The 20,304-nt window shown below is 45.9% G+C and overlaps 1 protein-coding gene across 1 annotated transcript in view; it reads left to right on the top strand.

The window, feature by feature from the left end:
- Window positions 1-20,304, top strand: part of SEPHS1 (selenophosphate synthetase 1) — a 181,583-nt gene that overhangs the window by 38,343 nt on the left and 122,936 nt on the right. Inside the window, exon 3 of the mRNA XM_069627883.1 lies at window positions 9,267-9,374. Within this exon, the coding sequence (XP_069483984.1) occupies window positions 9,267-9,374 (108 nt within the window). The remainder of the gene's footprint in view (window positions 1-9,266; window positions 9,375-20,304) is intronic.

Genomic DNA, 20,304 nt, shown 5'->3' with positions numbered 1-20,304 from the left:
GTCCTTCTGTGAGGATATTGATCATCTTCTTGGCCATATCTCTCAGACTACCACTCCCCTTGCTTTGCTCGGAGATTTTAATCTCCATCCCTCCTCTGATCCTATAGCATCACCATTCCTCTCTATACTAGACCCATACTTACTTTCCTACCCTTGATCTGATCTTTGTCTCGTCATTCACCTCATCCCCTGTTTTCACTCTTCCTACTTTTCAGACCATTTCCTACTGTTTCTCTTTTTCCATCGGTTTCTACAACCCTTCTTGCCCCTTCGACAACTACCTTCCATAGACGTGATTTAAGCAACTTTAACTCCACCCTGTTCTGTGACGATTGCGTCAACTCACTTCCTTCCCTCACTCAATTCTCCACTCTTTCCACGGACGAAGCCATATCCACCCTTTCCTCTTCTCTTGTTTCTAGTCTGGACCAACTTTACCCTCTTTTTCCATCCTACACGTAAACCTGCTCAACCTTGGCTTTCTCCACACCTCGTATCTATGCACCGTCCCCTCCGTCGCCTTGAAAGACACTGGCACAAAGATCGTTCTCCGACTAATCAGTCCACATACTTTTCATATCACACTCTTTATGACACCTGCCTCAAATCTGCCAAGCGTACCTATTTTTCTGACCTTCTTAACAGCCAATCCACTCATCCCCGCTGTATTTTTCAAACTTTGACTCGTTTACTTTTTCCTCTTACACCCGATCCCTCAATCATCCCGTACTGCTTCAGATCTTGCAAACTTCTTCTCCTCTAAAGTACATAGAATGCGTCAGGATATTTTGCCATCTTCTTCATTCAACCATTCTTCTTTATCCTCCCCCTACCCTCTATTACTGACTCTAAGTTCACTCTTGTATCTGACTCTGATGTAGCTCTTGTTCTCGCTAGAACTCACCCTACTGCTGCCCCTAGCGATCCTCTTCCTTCACTACTCATTCCCAAAGTCTATCCACTTTTAATAACTTTTCTTACCTTTCTTCAATATTTGTCTTGCCAAATCAACTTTTTCATCAGCTTTGAAACATGCCATCATCATACCTATCCTTAAGAAACCTACAGCAAATTCTTCTCTTGCCTCTAATTTCCGTCCTATCTCTCTCCTACGTTTTCTATCTAAACTCTTGGAACGTGGTGTTAACTCACAAATTTCATCTTTTGTTTGTGATCTATCAATTATCCCCCCCACTCACACCCACGTCACTCCACAGAAACAGCTTTGTTTTCAGTACTTAACGCTCGCTACTCCAAACACTCCTCTGTACTTATTCTTCTTGACCTCTCTGCTGCTTTCGACACAGTGGACCACTCCTTGCTTCTTGACTCATTTTCCTCATTTGGTTTTCCTGGTTCTGTCCTTTCTTGGTTCTCTTATCTATCTAACCTCACATTTGCCGTATTCTAGGGCGACAACACCTCTCCTCCTCTTCCTCTCGATCACAGAATTCTACAAGGGTCTGTTTTTGGTCCTTTTTCCTTTTTCTGTATACACTTCTTTTCTTGCTTCTGTTATTTCTTCCTTCAGAGTGTCACATCACTTCTGTACAGATGACACTAGGCTCTTTCTCTCTTTCTCACCAGATTGTCATGTCACTCTCTCTTCTTGTCTTACTGCCATTGAGTCATGGATGACCTCTCATTTACTCTCCTTAAATGCCGGAAAGACTCAGGTTCTTATCTTTCCTGCTACCACTCCCTTCTCCTTCCATTCTCCCCCCCCTCAACCCTGCTGATCTCTCCTACTGCCTGTAATCTCGGTCTCTATCTTGACTCTAATATCTCTTTCAGTCAACATATTTCATTTACTCTCACGTGTGTCGTTATCGCCTGTTTAATTTTCAGCAAATTCGTCCCTTTGTCACTTTTCATGCCACTAAACTTTTGGTCTCTTCTCTAATCTTATCTCGACTTTTGTACTGCTCTGTTCTACTCTTTGGTCTTCCTTGCTCTCGCCTAGCCCCACTGAAATAAATTTCTTTCCTCTGTCTGCTTGCTTTGTTTATTATCCTGTTGTGACTCTATCCCCTCTTCTCTTGACTCTCTTGGAAGGCTCTCCTTTCATTCTCGGCTGAAATTCTACTTCATCTGTTGAGTATTCAAATTTTTATATGGCCTTGCCCCTGATTACCTTGCTTCTCCATTTTTACTCTCCTCGTCCTCTCCGCTGGACTTTTTTTACTTACTGTTCCACATGCCCCCTGTGCACAATCTCGCTTTTGATCTTTTCAACTGCTGGCCCCTCTTCACTGGAACCTTCTTCCACTATCCCTTCGATCCATAACCTCTAACTTTGTTTCGTTCCTCCCTAAGATGTCACCTACTTCAGTCTCCTGGTTTTTTGCTATCGTCTGACCCTGAACAGAATTGTTTATACTGATTTTAATGAACTGTGAACGGTTTCTTTGTGAAGCGCTTTGTTAAAAAGCGCTATATAAAAATCAATAAAATACAAATATCTGTTAAGGTTGCTAATGTGCATGATCTATCGACCTGTAATTTGCTAGTGGACACATTTCTAAAATTGGAAAAGGTCTCTACATTCCCAACTGGGGGCTCAAAGACACAGCTCCTTACTAGTGTCTCCTGCTACAGGGTTGATCCAGTTACTATTGACTTCCGCGGACAGGCCATGACCAGACAGGAGGTTCTATCTTTGGAAGTAGAACATTGTTCCTTTTATAAACCTGGCTCTTCATTTTGGTAGGGATTTCAGAATACAACAGATACGTGTGATACCAATCATACGTTCAAAGATGCTGCTTTAGGTCCACTGTTACCAGATTCTATTTTATTTCTCAGAAAAAGAAATAGCATATAGAAATGCGTATTTATTTGATCCCTGCCTAGTGTGACATGGTCCGGGTCATGACCCGGTCGAGGGGAACAGGAACCTCTCCCACTCTGGGGTAGGAGGCTTACCAGGACAAAAGCCAGAGCCAGCCCTCCGAGATGCAGGAGTTGGGAAGGCCCAGTTCTGTACCCACCTCATGTACCATGAATGTCATTAATGGTGCAACTATTAATCACATGATGTCTATCATACTATTTCTGGGCAGTGTTCTCTTTTCTGTTTCAGGGCTACAGCTCATTCAGTGCACCTGGGCGCCACCAAAAAAACATGGGTGGGAGAATGGAACGAATGGGTAATAAATTTCTTGTCAAACAGAATTGAGACACCAAACGCATGACCTGCCAATCCCATGAGGACACCAGCCAAATGGTGTGGCAGAAGAAAATGAACTGGGAGTAAGAAGAGACTTCAGGGGGACAGGAGAGACACTGAAAATCACCCAAAAATGACCAACTCAGGAGGACAATCGTAAGAAAAAACGAAAAGCCAGACCCACGGCAAGTAGAGAGACCAACAGAGACTGCAAACAAAACTCTGTAGGAAAGGTGGGGGTGCTTAGAGGGTTTTTAAAGCTGTTCACCTGTGACCCAGCTCTTGGAGAAAGAATAGATTTTGATTGGTACCTAGAGTCGGGTGAATGCTGCAGCCAATGAAAGGGTGTGGAGGAGATGGAACCAGCAGGGCCACTGTATAAATTGAAGCCAAATGAGAGGCGCAGTGTGGTTTGCAGGTATGGAGGTGAATTGAGAGACCACCGAGGACAGCTGAAAGAGCGGAGTGCTGCAGAGCTGTGGCAGAGTTGGAGCAGAGTGTAGGTGAGGTATTTCTTAGAGGAATGATACCAGTTGTATTCTGTGGAGTGTGCGAAGGGGGGTTTAAAAGGTGAGGGGATGAAAGTGAGGGAGAACTGTGGGGCGATTGGAGAGTGGAAGAGAGACATTGTGAGTGGTAGTGTGTGGAGAGAGTGCAAGGTGGTAGTGGTGTGGGTGGAGTGACGCGTGAGACTGTATGTAGGTAGTTACATAGGAGAGGTTGAGGGTGTGGTACATTTAGGGCACAGAGGTGTATGCCTGGGATTTCGGGTAGGCGAGGGGTGAGGAGGGTATAGAGGGAAGAACGGAGTAAACCGGAAAAGACTGTGGCAGAGGGAAGAAAGGAGAAGGGTGAAGAGAGGAAACGGAAGAGAGTGGAGAGAGAGAGTGTGGACATCAGAGGTACAGAAGAGAAGTTTGGAAACTGACTGGGGAAAGTGAGACAGGACAGGGAGAGAGTGAGAGTAAGAGTACTAAGATCAGGGTGAGCAGTTAAAGAGAGCGAATGACGATGAGACTGAACAGGACATCTGATATTGCCACTTTTTCCATCAGTCATATTGACCGCTCTGGTGAGGTTTGGGTTAGGGCATCTTTTGCAAGATAAGAATGTTATCATTTGGCCCTCACTAGCACCTAGTACTAGAAAGTAGGTGTTGCCCATGTCTAGTTGCAAACCTGGGGATTAGGGAATCCTGGGCTATGGAGGTGGGGACCCAATGGGGGACAAGAGAGGATACCTGATGGTGTATCCACATCCACCCAGCTCTGGTGCATAACCCTGAGCAATCTGCTCAAATTAACATCGTAAGATCTGCTCCTATTAGAATTGAGCAATCTGCTCATATTAACATTGAATAGTCTGTTGGTATTAACAATGGACCAGGCGCACATTTTAAGTTCAGAAAATTAAAAACCCTTGAACTCTTTTGAAGACTCAGAAATTATTAAGGCCACCTGTGACACTATGTAATGTGATGAATCTGTACGTTTCTTCCCTTTTTCCCTTAGAGAAGCCACCCCATTGGAGGCTAGGGAGGTGAACCTGCTCAGCAAAACCCATCTTGGGGATTTAGGAAAGCAGGACCTCACTGGGAGTGACTCCCTTTAAGAGGACAAGAACTCCCATTCTATGGGGAACTCCGTACACCTAAGGCATTATCTGCATACACTGGAATCCAAGAAACTGATGTTGCATTCTGCTGTGGTACCCAAAATGATATTGAAAGTGCCTTTTGGATGTTTGGCTCAAGACACAGCTGGTCTCCGTGGACTTGACAGCTGAACATAAACACCATGTCTCTTTTTGGTCGCGGAGCGAGAATAAAGGCGCGGTCACCCTTGAATGGAGGAGAAGGAACTTTACGCAGAGGCGACACTCTGACGTGGGCATGTCATTGAGGGGTGGAGCCATGCTGCACAGCGGGGCCGGCTGTGGCGCGGAGAGAGAGAGAAGGAAAGATGCAGCCGACCCATCGGTCAGCTGTAAACAGTCAATGAGGACGAGAGGAAGTGTTAAGTAAGATGTTCATTTTAATGCTAAATTTCCCTAACTTGTGAGCAACCCCCACATCCCCCCAAGAACTTTTTGCTGGATTTATGGAGTATTTATCCTTGTTCCCCAGTGAATGGGAATCTTTTTTTTTCCCCCACTCACCCTTTTTTACTCTTTTAATGGGTATAATTTTTCTGACGCTCCAAACTTTTTTGATTTTTTTTTTCCTTTTTGACAACATTTTGGCAACTACATTTTATTGTTGCAGCCCTTTCTGTGCAGTGTTGTTGGGTTGCCCTTTGGGCTCCCTTTTTCTAAAAAAAAAAAAAAGTATCTGGCTTACCTTGTGTGTACAACTGTTCCCAATGTAGAAAGAATATTTGTAACCTCTCTAGCTATTATTTGGTAAGACCAGCACATTCCACGTTATGTGGAGTGCTGGGGAGATAGTGTATCCTCTTTCTCCCTACAGCTGTAACATTTCTGTTGGTGACAAGCTTAACCTAAATGGCTGGTGGCAGTGATCCTTTTTACTAATTCGGTGCACCTTACTAGCAGGCTGTTTTCACAGCTGCAGTAAAGGCAACCTTGTGTGCCCATTTGTCCAAAATGGCCCCGTCTTCATCATTTTTCAGTTTCTTGGTCCTTGCCCTAGCCTCCAGAGCGGAAAAAGTCCTTTGGCGGGAGGCCTCGGGCAAGTCTGCCCAGGCTCGAGAGCATCTGAGAAGGCAGGAAGCATGGGAGGAGTCCAAAACTCTGTAGACCTTTGTCTTCCAGCCTGCCTGCTTGCAACCCGTTCCAACTGGGAGGTTGGCTGTCCTGAAAGAACTCCACCCCCCCAACCCTCATTTTTGAATGTTGCATAGCGGGTAATTGGCTGGGTTCCTATATAAAGTTCCAATCCTGGAAGCTGAAGAGGTAGTTGACCACTGGAACAAAATCCGAAGAGGAAGATGAGATGATTTCCAGTGACCGGAGAGCCTGCTACGTTACCGGAGCCTTCTGTTACCCTTCCTTCCAAGCAACCTGGGGGTCCCAAAACCGACGACCCAGAGTGTGTGCGATCATCTATTGTTAGGCAGAGTTTGTATGTAGTACCCTTTGGGACCACTACGCACAACTAAGACTACAGGTGTAAGCAAAACCAAACTTTGGTATAAGTCTGTACCACACAGTTTTTGGTAGCGCACTGAGCAGCCAAGCATATCTCAAGAGGGAATGTGAGCTTGTAAGGGTGTTACACAGAGGTCTACAATGACAAGTATTCAGATAGAAGGTTTCTTGATAAAACACTTAATTTATTACACAATCATTTAAAAAGTATTCACTAAAGTAGGCAACCAATATCACACAAAAAGTATACTACAATACTAATTACTAAGCAGTTGAGCTCCCTTGAAGTAGGATCAAAATAGCATTAAAGTAGGAGCAAAAAGGCATAAGCTAATACGAATATTAGTTACTCTAAAACAGTGCAAATAGTTTGAGTTCACCAGAGGAGTTGATGCAATGCAATAGGTAGGCCAAAGTCAATGGGCTAGTGCTTTGTATAAGTAAAAACGGTTCTGGTATTTAAAGTGGAAAAGTCTTTGCCACGGTTCTTAGAAGTAGTTCACAGAAGAAAGGTTTGTATGTCGGGTCACAAGCTGACTAGGCATGCAAGTTGCCAAAGTTCCACAAACTTTTGCGGTGAGAGGCAAGTTCTCTCGGTCGGGTTTTCACAGTATTTTATATTGAAGAAAAAGATGCAGCTGAAGACTTCTGTTCCTGGCAGTTTCTGTAGATCTCGCTATTCCTGAGCCTCAGCCAGGGGGGACTCCTGCATGGGGATGGGTCACAAAAGCTGGCAAATATTCGATTCCGGTTGCTGTTCATCAAGCACACAAACTGGTGTCCTTCCCCCTGGTTAATCCTAACCGGCTCTGAGAATGGTATTCAGGTGGCTTACGAGTTGATTGGTCCCACCAACTCAGAGGAAGAAGTCATCCTTGAAGAGGCTTCTCTGTCGAGATAAACTTGGCGATTTCAGACCTGCAGCAGGGCTCCACCGGGCAAACTAACGGTCCAGTAGTTGCAGCAGCTGCCCTCTTCCAGCTCGTCTTCGGTTCTTTCGTTCCAGTGGTCGAATCTTGCCTTCCAAGCCAAGAGGCTTGCCTTTTAAACCGTTTTCTCACATTCATTCCAGCCTAGCTGCCACTCACCCAGCAGGGTGGCTGTCCTTGCCGGACAGTCGGCCAGCCAATCACGCCAGAGTGCATTTGGGTCTCCTAGGAGACTAAGCAGAGGGAGTTTTGGGCACCTCCCTCTCCTCCTGCCCACCCCAGACACTCGGGCAGCAGAGGCGGCCTTCAGTCCTGAAGCCCACCAAAGGCACAGAAATGAAGGGACCAAACCTGGTTTGGCGCGCAGAGACAAACTCTAGAAGGACCTTTCCAAAAACAAATGGCGGAAAAAGAAGACCGGGACCCGTTTAAACAAAGGGGGTTTAGGTGCCATCTTGAAAAACATGGCTCCCGTGATTTTTAGCTACCAGTGTTCGCGGTCAGGAAAAATCATGGTAGTTTGTTGTATAAACACTGCCACCAGCCATTTTGATAGAAAAGGGTAGCATTTGACTGCTACATGAGTTTCTAGACTCAGGGTATACTAGGTAACCCCTCCAGCACTCTATTGTAAGATAGTGCGTGCTGGGTCTAGGAATTTAAGACTAGTAAAGTCAATTTAACTTTACATTCTCTGGGAAACAGTAGTTTAACCCAGAGAAGGTAGTTAAACCTTGGGACAGCCTGGAAAGGCTTCCCTGTGCCACTGCACTGGGGGTGCTGTGTAACACACAAAAAGATGATGCCTGTGGAGTTATCTAAAACTCCATAATCAAAGAACACAAGAGTAAAACGCACATCAAAATACATGAGAGAGTGGGGAAAAAAGGCTCACACTCTGTAGGAAAAAAAATCAAGTCCTCAAAATCCAGCAAAGTTGCTGGGGGTCTCTAAGGTGAAGGGAATTGGCACATTTATGAGAATTCTCCCCAACAACTATGCTCAAGAATACCTGCATTTTGACTCAACCCACGACGGGCTGCAACCTTGCCTGGCTGCAAAACCCCAATACCCTGGGACCTCGAGCCATTGCACGATCTTCCGAATCTCGCTGAAACTTTGGTGGCATCCTGCTGGACCTCCAGAGACTCGATTTAGAATCCTTGAAGTCCCCTCAGCAGAGTGCTGAACCAGATTAGCGATGTGAATCCCACCAGCGATAATCATGCTTCTCCTGGCTCCTGAAAAAAGGGCGCCAAAACCACAGAGCCACGACCAGCCTCGATTAAACTCTTTGCAGCAGAGCTCAATGGCAGTCCAGTCCCTTCCAGTGTCCTGTCTTCATTCACCACAGGGAATTCAATGACAGGGTTTTGGGCTGCAGATCCTGAAGACGTCCAGCTGCAAACTCCTCTTCTCTGCAGAGATACTGTGTTGACTGGGGTATTATTTACTGTAAGCCTTGTGTGATTCCTATGAAGCGTTGGGGGTGATTGGTGTTCTTGGGAATTCCCTCATCCAGTTTGCACAGGCCTAATGCTGGAATCCCTCTAGGTGTCTTCTCTGAAGTCCCTGGACCCTTTCTGCAACTCTGAAGTTTGAAGAGCTTTCCTCATGCACTCTGACTTTTCCTAAATCTGTGCCTATCCTGACCTGTCTGCTGGCCACTAGAGCACTAGTGGCCCCCTTCTGCCACTGAGAACACTCATGCTTCATTCATCAGTGCCATATGCTCTGCGTAAAGTAGAAAACTATAGACGTCTTTTGTTCAACTGGGGGAAGTAGAGGGGAGACGGAAAGATTTTTTCTTTGCGTATTTAAGCCGGTCTACTTATAGTAAGAGAGCACAGAACATGGCTGCTGTGTTCCCTTCTAGTAGCATAATAAGTCATTTAGATTTATAAAGAAGTCATGTCTTTGCCTAGATAATCCATGTTAGCCCAAACCAGGGATCCATGTTTGAAAGTTGTCAATTTAGTTCAGTTTTGAAATTTTACTTTGATAACAAAAAACGTTTTTCTATTTCTTTCTTATTTATTGCTACTCTTTCTTTCCTCCAGGGGCGGATAGCTTGTGCAAACGTACTAAGTGACCTCTATGCCATGGGTGTCACAGAGTGTGACAATATGTTGATGCTTCTGGGAATTAGCAACAAGCTGACCGATCGGGTAAGCTCAAAACCTAGTTCTTAAAGCTGTTAAACCTTTTTTTTAATTAAAGATCTGATCTTTATGAAACCAATGAAGGATGGAGTGGTCTTAATGATTAGGGTGTGATTATTTTCTTTCCTCCTTTTTCCACCCCCACCCATCACTTACATGTGCTACCATTGATGGCACAACGATTTACTTATCAAAGTACTCTGAGGTTCAAATAAGGGCCTAGCCAGTGGCTATTGGGGATGTGATTCAAAATTGTGTATGTGCTCTTATCAGTCCAGTTCCTAGTAGACCAGAATTCGCTCCTATGTTATTTGGCATTTATATAGTGCTCTATATATCATTGGTCTAACCTCAAAGCGCTGGTAGGCTGAACTCCCTCGGGGACCGTAGTCCTTGTCATTTGAGAGTAGGGTGCTTGGGAGCACCGTTTGTGTGCATCTGTTGTATTTGCCTGATGGTAGCTGCATCCTAGCATTAGGTATGGTGATATTGATGTCGGTTGAATGTGTGCAGTCTTACGGGTGGACACCAAGACTGGTTTCTGGCTGTGTTGGGTCTGTTGGACGAGTGCAGATAGGCCGGTTTATCATGGGGTATAGCTGCGTTTTATTATAGTGATCATGTGTTAATGGGAGTAATGTTTGTATGCAAGCAGCTAGCCCAAATTGATCGAGAAGTATAGCTGCATTCTAATTGTGTGATGGTGTAGAGTAGAGAGTAAGCATAGTGATATGGGACGGAAGTGTTTGTGTGGATTTATGAACATATTCTGCATTTCAGGCATGCGGTTGCTTAATTGCGGTTGCTTAGTAGCGAATTAATAAGCGTAATCGGTGATGACTAATGCTCAATGAGATCACGAAAATGTCATCAGGTTGCTGGGTTCAATTGCTTAGGAAGGTTGTGGTTGGTATTATTAATGGTAAAGGACACCTGTATGGCGTGCCGTCACCACAGGAGTGGTCCCCTGGCGCTCTGGCGGATCCGAAGGAAAGGGGTGGAGGGGGTTAGCTAGCGAGGTCGAGCGGGAGGTGAGCAGCGACGCGCTGTTGGCAGCTTCTGCTCGGCCTGCACCGCTGGCTGAGCCCGGGGGTGCCTTCTGGTCGGCAGCCATCGTGTGCTGCTGTGAAAATCTATGTGTGGTCTGCTTCGCCGCTACAGTGAAGATTGTGCGGCCCGTTGTGCCCTAGGGCTGCGGCCGTGTTTGGCTAGTGCCTGAGAGGTGTATGCAGAGGGGTGAAATTGCTAGTGGGTTGGTTATTGCTCTCGACATCTAGGTGTGATAATTGTCAATTTCCATGTTCTATCTAGATGTGGCGCCTTAATATCTCTGCATTTCTATCTAGATCCGGCACTGGCCAATATTCACAATCCCATCTCTATGTGACTCATGCCAGTATTCCCAACTATATCCAAAGGTGGCACTGGCCCACATTCACAATCGTGTCCAGATGCGACGCAAGCCAGCATCCGCAATTTGATATAAATGTGGCCCAGGCAATATTCTCAATGCAGTGGTAATGGCTAATATTCACAATTCTATCCAAATGTGGTACTTGCTAACATTCACAATCCTATCTGGATGCGACGCAGGCTAATGTTCAGAATTCTAGGTAGATGTGGTCATTGCTATCATGCACAATTCCACCCGAATCCGGCGCAGGCAAGTGTTCACAATTCCATCTATGTGGCATTTGTTAACATTCACAATTCTATCTAGATGCAACGCAGGCTAATGTTCACAATTTTAACTAAATGTGGCAGTTGCTAACATTCAAGATTCTAAGTGTGGCAGTTGCTAATATTCACAATCCAATTTTAGATGTTAAATGGACCAATGCACACAAATCCAATCTAAATGTGGTAGTTGCTAACATTAGCAATTCTATCTAGATGCGACGCAGGCTAATGTTCACAATTCCATCTAAAAGTGTTAGTTGTGTACATTTTTGTTTGGACAAGAATTTCTTTCCTTGCTATTTTTATATAGTTTTGAATCGTAAACTGTGATGGGTAAAACCATGCTACAAGACTCTAGGGTTGTGTTTATAGTAGGAAACCCATATGGTTTACTACAAAATCATTGCTTTGCGATGCTATCTAGGACCAAATGGTTCACCAAATCCAACATTACAAAAGTAGCAACACGCCTGATTTCCTTCCTTGCTAGAACTTTGAATCCCCGGGCCTGCAAAACTTGAATCTCATTCAATCTTGTTTGTCAGTATAATGTGAGGGGTCAGCAATATGAGACGGACATAAAGTTGTAATTTTCTCAATGTGTTTTAATATTTATTAAAAGTAAACGGTGTGAGATAAACGCCTATCTTTTCTTATCCTTAGAAGAATGTTGCTTCCTAGCAAACTAAAACTAAAGAAAAATGACCTTGTGTCCAAATATATCTGACTCTCATGCGAACATATACAATCAAAGTGCATAAGGTAAATGTATCTCTTCAGTTAAATAAAAATGTGCAAAGGTTCAAACTTATAATTCTCACACAAAGCAATCCTTGTAACCAGGGTGCGATCCCCTTCCCCTGAATCGATTCAGGAAGAATTTTGATTTGAATTTCTATTTCAATTAAATTCTGTTCAGTTCAATGAAAATGTCTTTTCCATCCAATAAGTCTTTCAAATGGGAAAGTAAATGTCTCGATCACACGGTCGGAAATATCTCCTTCCTCCTCACCTTTAGCTTTAGACTTGGGGTCTGTCTTCCTCCTTCCTTTCAGGCCACGTCTCTACTTTTTTTTGTGAAGATAAGGGCGGCCACGGAAAGATGCCACACCGCCACTGAATAGTGGGCGGTGGTCGATTCCCCCGTGACTGCCGGGAATGGGGGAAAAAGCCAGAGGCACAAAAAAACCCAAATAAGATGTGAGATGGCAGAAGACTCCAACTGCGCCCACCGGAAGGTAAGCTGAAACTAGGATGAATGATGGCGAGAATGCTCACTGTCAGGCCAATAAAGTCAACGGGCAAATAACTCTGAAGAAACAGAAGTGAATAAGGAGGGAGAGCGGAAAGCAAAGGAAGTGGAATGAACAGAGCAGAGCAGAAGGAAGAAAGGCGGAAGGCAAGAAAGCTGGAGGACAGAAGGAGAGGGAATGAGCCACACAGCGGCAAAGGAGAGAGGAGCTGAAGAAGTAATAGCAAGAAGACAAACGAGGCAGAGGAAAAAACAGGTAAACTGGCGGAATATGCAAGGAGAAATGATCTGAAGCGGTGCAGCACAAGAGGAAACCTAGAAAGTTGCAACACGTCCGTCACCTGGAAGTAGCTGGTAATAAACTACTGCTGATGGACGCGATAAAAGAACTAGACTGGTAAATGGACGTATGAGAAAACGTGATGGAACAATCAATGGCAGCCCCCTTTCCAGCGATCCCAAACGCGCCATCTGCTCCAGGGCATGACACTTTGACAAAACACTTGTTCAAAAGCAAAGCAACTGCTTCTTTCACAACGTATTCTTCCCAAGATGTTGAGTGGTCCTAAGAACATCACAATTATTCTTTCTGTAATACTTGTCAGACCAGCATAACAAAGGTATCTTTTTATATAACTGTTTGTCAGGATGATAAAGTTAGTAGTTTCTTTCACAACACTTTTTGCCACGACCACATTTCTTCAAAGTAAAACACTTCTATCCTTGCTTACTCAACTGCTAGGAATAAATTCTGCTTTCTACAACTTATCCCTTTCCTGGTTTACTCACCTGTCGGGAATTACTTATGCTTGATACAACTTGTCCCTTTCCTGGTTTATTCACCTGCCAGAAATAACTTCTACTAGTAGCATTCCTTGTTCCAAGTTTCTCCATACCAATTTCCAGTGTGAGGAGGTTTGTACAAAGTTTGGCTGACTTTATAGTTCCTTGACGGCTGGAAATGTGGGTTACAGGTTTCTTAAACTGATATTTCAAGAGAGGAGAATTGTGCCCATGTTGCCCATTTCTTCTTTATATTCTCTTGACTGTTGGCAATGTGTGTTACAAATATCCCCAAACTAATATTTCATGAATGGAGAGTTGCACCCTTTTTGCCCTTCTTTTCTGTTTGTTCGGTATTCAAAATTGTCCTATAGTGACAATTTTTCTGCTCAGAGTGCCCCAGGGTTACCTTTCTCTCCAGGCCAACTCGCCGACTTTCTTTGGCGTCTCTGCGTCACTCTTTGGTGCTGTGTTGTACTACTGGTGTCAACAGGATAGCTTTCCTGTGACGACCGCCGCCAACATTGTCTTTCTCTGGAGCTCTACGGGCTCCTTCGGATCTCTGCGTCGTCTAGCACACCTGAGCGACTCTCAGCGCATCGGGAAGACCTTTCCCGTACGGCTGGCTTTCTTTCTCTGCTGACATCTTCCCCGACTTTGGTTCCTGCTGCACGTCTTCTCTTTCCACATCAGCTTCTGCTGGCACTGTCAGATTTACTGCTTCAACTGTTTGCCGGCAGTGGCTATTGCGACTCCATCTGTTTCTCTCCTGTCAGCTTCTGTTTCTGCTACCCCCTCTCCCACCTGTGAATGGTTCCCATATTTAAATGTCCTGCTCGGATGCTTTGTATTGAAACAGCTAGACTGCACCATCGTCTCAATAGCACCATTGATCATTGACTCCTGGTTCCTATTCTTTGTACCAGTACCATAAACATACTTTATTTTTCGTTTTATCAACCAGACAAAAACATACATGGGAGTCCTATATTTTTTTTTTTTAAAAAAAAATATTTATTTATATATTTTTTCCCCGCAGCCTCCCCCTCCCCCTGTCGCCCACCCAAACTTAAAAGTGCACATTCGCAGAACATGAAACATAATCGTTATCATTGCTTCCTTCAACGTTGTCAATCCGCTGTTGTAATCGGGTATTAAATATATGGGCCCCAAACCGCTGGAGGTCGAGCATGTATTGGTAGAGTCCGAATAAAGGCTGTCACAATGGGTTTATAGTCATTAAATCGAATACAATAATGTCGAAAGTCCAAAAATCGAATTTCTCTTTTATTATGTTTTTTATTCGAAATGTTTTTTTTTTTCCGAGTTCATTATTTTTTTTGTTTTGACTTTTTTTTACATGCAGAACCCAAAAAAAATATATATTAAAAAAAGAAAATATTTGACTTTTTTTCTGACATTTTTCCGAATTTTTTGTAATTCGACATCATTTATTCGATTTTATGACTGCACACCGTCTCAATGTCATAAGCAACATCCTGGAACCACCCTTGTGTGTTGGGAGGGCGATTCCCCCCCTCCCCCCCAAAACCATGGCCACCCTCCTGAACCCGATCACAAACAATAGTCCCGCCACGCGTCTCATCGCGGGCAGTAGGACCCTTTTACATCCCAACAGGGCCAAAGTAGGGTCTAGTTACAGTGGTTCCCTTTGGTTAACACCTCCGACCAGAACCTGGAGAGCGTGGGCACTCCCATGCCAAATGTAGAAAGCCTGCCGGAGAACAAGCACACCGACACATGCAGCATGGGTGGTGGGAAAGTGTTTGTGGAGCCAGGCTGGGGTATGGTAAACCTGATGTAAGAAATTAAAATGTGTTGTCTTGTATTTGGAATTTAGACCACACTTTCTGAGTTTGTTTTAGCACATAGGCCCAGTCCTCCTCTCCAATAGGTTCCCCCAGAGCTGCCTCCTATGGGCCTCTCCCTCCCACGTTGCATCCGACACCAAACCACTCCCGCCGGCCCTCCCCCTGTGATTGGATCAACCCTTGCAGAAGTGGCCGTTTCAAGTGCTGGACTGGGAGTGTAGTGAAGGGCTTTAAGCGTATACCGCAATCGAAAGTAAAGAAATGCACCTAACGTTGAGCTGCCCCCCTGTTCCCTTGCCTGATGGACCGTAAGGAACACACCGTCCACAAACAGATCGCAGAGGGTCTTGATACCCAATTTGCTTGCCCATTGTAGATATACCCGTTCACTAGTTATAGCCGCCACGGGTATGTGCCGTGCTGGAAGGAGAGGTGAATACTTAGTGAGGAAGCCCGCTCTTCGCGTCAGGTGATCTTTACAATGTTGAGCGTGTTGGGCGACGCCCGAGGCTCAACGAGAATCGCCGCCCGCAGCAGGCTGGGGGACACTATTGCCCTCTCTACCTGTACATGCAGCCTCACAAAATGTGTAGTGTACCAGTGTCCAAGAAAATGTGCTTGCGCCGCCCAATAATATTGCTCCAGATCGGGCAGAGCCAGGCCCCTACTTGTCTGCTGTATCATTTTCGCATGGGCTACCATTGCTGGCTTCCCAGCCCAGATCGGATTAAGGATGATCCCGTGCAGTCGCCGAAAGAAGCTGCTTGATAGTAATAGGGGAACATTAAGAAAGAGAGAACAGGAATTTTGGAAGTATCATTTTAACGAGGGAGATTCGCCCGAGTAGCGTGAACGGAAGTGGCCGCCATCTCGCCAACATCTCTTGAAGTTTCCCAATTGTCCTCCCATAATTGTCTCTATGATTCTTCCCGATTGCGAGACATCAACACCCCTAGGTACCGGACTCCAGTGGTCTCCCACCTAAGGCCAGACTGATCTTTAAAATCCTAGTCTCCATGAGAGGGAACACCACAGACTTGCTATGATTAATCCTCAGGCCTGAAAAAACCCCAAACCTCAACACCTCCCGCATCACAGGGCATAGGTCATCCTCCAGATTGTCAATGTAGAGGACTGTTGGGTAGAATTCTCTGTAAAGGCTAATTTCCCAAACCTAGTGAGTCCTCCAGCAGCTTTGCTGGATTTTTGGGGTTTATTTTTTTCTCCTGCTAAGAGTGAGACTCTTTTTCTCCCACTCTTAGGCATGGTTTGAGAGTGTCCTTTGACTTTGTAATGTGTTTTTTGGGCTATGGGCTCTTTTACTCCATAGGGCTTCATGTGGTTTTGGTAAGTGTGTTACACAGCACCCTCAGTGCAGTAACACAGGGGTGTCATAGTGGCCCCCAAACATAGACTCCATACCCTGGGACTGACTACTGTCTCCCAGGGCATGTAAAGTCACCATTGACTTTACTAGTCTTAAATTGTGAACAGAACCAGCACAAACCATCATATTGTGGAAGTACTGGTAGGGGTAATTCGATTGCCCCTGGGTCTGTTTTTCAAGGGGGCACTGTCCAGTCCCCCCTTGTCGAGTTTCTGGCTGGTGGCAGTGGTTACCGCGCGAAATATTCCACCGGAATATTTCCTATGGGATTTTCCCATTCATTTTAAACGCACCACTTTTTTGGTGCAATGTTAAAGATACCGCCGGGTTATTTATTTAATATTTATTCCCCGGTTGGGTCTTTTTGCCAGGACTCGGTTTTAAAATGGTGTTTGTGTTTGCCTCTGTAACTCCAACCCAAGTCGAGCCCTTTGTTCCACTTTTCGCGGGCTTCTGCACAGAAGCCTCCAAAAGTGGGGCCACTCTGTCTGGTCTACAGGATGTGTGGGAGGGGGGAATAGGCACCCTGGACTGAGTTGCCTCGGCAACTCAAGTCGCACTCTTGTGTGATTGGCCCAGTGGTGAGCCGCCCGGCTCACCACTTAGCATGTTAGAGTGACAGCTAGGATTGATGAATGGGGGTTTTCTGCATAAAAGCAGGGCTTTGGGGACTGGAACTTCAGAAGTCGCCACAGGACCTAAAGAATCCGAAGAGGGAGAAGCTGAGCTGACCTGCAACGACGACACCACCGGTGGAGCCCTGCTGAACCGACTCACCACTTCCCAATGACAGAGAAGATCTTCATCCTGGAGAGTCTTCTTCCTTTGAACTGGTGGGGTTAACCAGTTCACCCTCTTTTCGCCTTGCTGGATCATCTCGTGGTCGAATCGCCCGTGCCAAGCACCCCGGCGGCCGGATAGCCACGCTTCACCACTACCGTTTTACCTATTAGTACCTTTTCACCGGGAAGCTCCGCGGCTGGTTTTTCCCTGGCAGTGCAACGACCTCCAGCTTTCCTTCATGTCGAGATCTTCTCTTCCCCTGGACGAAGCACCGACTTGCACCTTTTGCCAGGAACAACTGCCCCCGCTGGAGCTTTCTCACCATTTCAGGTACTGTGTCCCACTTGGTCTCCCTTGCAAAAAACTTGACTCTATCCTGGGGTGACCTGGGACCTGTTAACTAACTTTTCTGAACTGATCCAACTCCTTATCTGCAAAGACTTTTAAAGTGTACTTCAACTGTGTGATCTTGGGCACATTCCGCCTTGCTCTCTCCAAGAGTGGGCCTGGCCTATGAACTATTTTGCTCATCAGTAGACCCTGCCTTTCTTGACTTGCTGTGGTTCTTTTAAAAGTGTTGGTATTGTGTGTTTTCCTATGTCTGCCTTTTCTCTCCCTTTTTAAACTGAATTATTGGAGGGCCATCTATGGTTACGCGCTCACCTCTGTTTAGCTAAATAAGTGGTGTACTAACCTAGACTTGTCAAATAATTAATTAGGGAGGTGTATATATTTCTAGTGACTGTGTTTGAACTTGCTTGACATATTAGTGCCAGTGTATTTTTACAAGTGTGTTTTGAAATAAATAATTATATACTTTTATACCAAAGCTCTGGTCATTGTTTGCTTGTGCTACTGTATTTTTGTACCTAATGTGTATACTCTATATACTGCCTACCTCTTCTTGAGAGAAGTCTGACTGCTCAGCCACAGCTACGAGGTAAATCTGGGTGGTACAGACTGCTACCAATTGGGTTTACTGCTAACACCTGTAGTTTTAAACTTTTTACAGTGGTCCCCAAGGGAACTGCACAGGTTTCTGCCTAACAAGGGCCACATAATCCGCATACAGAGATATAATCAGTCTGTGTGGACCAAGCTTAAGTCCCCTCTGGATGTGTCGCTCTCTCAGGATCGCTGCATTGCAAGGGAAATATAGTAATATAGTAACAGAGAGAGGGCATCCCTGCTGGGTCCCCCTGCCCATCTCAGAGCTGACCGATCTCGCTCGCCCCACTACAATTTTTGCAGAGGGTTTAATGTATAAGGGAGTAACTAGTTTGAGGAGCCGGGTCCTAGTTTTTGAAGTGCTGATAATGGAAACGGCCATTCAACAGAGTCAAAGGCATTCTGGGCATCTAAAAAAACAATAATTTCCTGGGAGGTGCGGTCGAGTGTCTCAATGACCCGAACCGGTGACAGACCAAATGTGGTGTTCCTTGCGGGGATAAATCCCGCCTGTTTGGCCAACACCAGGCTGGACATCAGTGGGAGCAGCTGCTTTGTAAGGACTTTGGTGAATATTTTATTGTCTACGTTTATTGGTCGATATGAGGCGCAGTCTTTGGGCGATTTCTGCTGTTTATGTAGTAACACTATATTTGTCTCACGCATCGTGGAGGGAATGCCCCAGTCTCAAGCAATTCCCTGTATACTTTGAGGAGCAACGTGGCCAGAATAGGGGCATAAGCCTTGTAAAACTCACTGGTTAAGCCATCTGGCCCCAGTGATTTTGACCCCGGAAGCTCCTTAATTGCCATTTTTTATTTCTTCCAATGAAATTGCCTGGCCGAGAGGTTTGCAGAGGTGTGCCTCCACCCAATACAATTCCACCTCTTCCAGACAGTGGTCGAAAGCTTCGGGATCCCTCGAGCACTTGAATCCATATAATTCCTCATAGAAAGTCAGAAACACCTCTGCAATGCCTTCTTCGGAGTGCACCGGTCTACCCTGCGGATCCCACACTCCACATGTGGGGGTCGCCTGTCGGCAGCTATTAATCGCGCCAGTAGGGCTCCTGTTTTCTGCCCATTGCCGTATCTTGTCGCTGCGGGCCAGGAACCGAATCTCCCGGTCCGCATTGACTGAACCGATCGAGCTTCGTTTGGAGCTGCGCAAAGGTCTGTTTTCGCTGCATACTCTACTTCTAGGTTCTTGATCCGTGATTCTCCTTCTGTGAGTTCCCTGCTAATGCTCCGAAAAATCAAATTTTCTTTGGACATACACACCCCTCTGATATAGCACTTAAGGCTTTCCCAGTGCACCCCAATGGAGGAAACATAGCCCTCGTTGCTCTGAAGGTAGGATTGGATCCCCCCCCCCCCCCCCCCCCCGTAGTTCCTGACAAAACACTGGGTCCTGCAATGTGCCTGGCTTAAATCGTCAAGAGTGCCCTCCGCCTTCCCCAACCTACACTCCAAAAGCACAGGAGAGTGATTCGATGGAGTCCGCAGGAGTATTTGGCTGTTGCCCCACTGGACCCCACCCTTCTTCACGGGATACTAAAAAATAGTCCAACCTAGGAGTGCTCTGTGTAATCCTGATCCTCCCGGTACTGGTGCTGCCATGTACTAATAAGTTTGTATGTCTTGCATATTCCTTGCACCTGCAAGCTCGCCTTAGTCGCGCAGCCCTGACTCATTCCGGTCCAATCTTGAAGGGGGGGTCCATCACTGTGTTAAAACCCCCTCCACCCTCCCACAATGGTGGCGATCTGACACCCAGCTAGTTGCACCATGACCCAATCACATGCATTCGGGCTGTCCATGTTGGGACTGTAGGAGTTCACCAAGGCCACCGTCGCACCCTCGAACACCATACACCAGTAGAGCCCTCCCAACATCATCTCTTGCTATTGAAATCGGGTGAAACCTGACACCCCTGCCTATCAGGATGGCCACCTCTCTGGCATAAGAGGAGTAGGAGCAGATGTACCTGTGGCATCCCAATTGGCACCCCATTTACGTTCGGAGGAGGGGTGAGATGGGTTTCCTCGATGAGGACACATTTATCTTGCGTTTTATTGCGCGACCTCTTGGTCTTGGAGGGATTGTGTCCCCCCCTAAACCCCCCCCACTCCCCCGCTATAGTCCATGTTGCTCCTTGAAACCCCATTGGCTCCCAGGATACCCAAGCATTGAAGACGACTCTTATCCCCCCCCCCCCCCCGTCCACACTTTCATTGTCATTAACAGGACCTGACTGCCTTGCAGGTATTGG

The sequence above is a fragment of the Ambystoma mexicanum genome, chromosome 12, assembly GCF_040938575.1.
Source record: "Ambystoma mexicanum isolate Mex_15411 chromosome 12, UKY_AmexF1_1, whole genome shotgun sequence".
NCBI lineage: Eukaryota > Metazoa > Chordata > Amphibia > Caudata > Ambystomatidae > Ambystoma > Ambystoma mexicanum.
The sequence above is the reverse complement of the archived record's forward strand: the minus strand, read 5'-3'. Positions and strand labels throughout refer to the sequence as shown.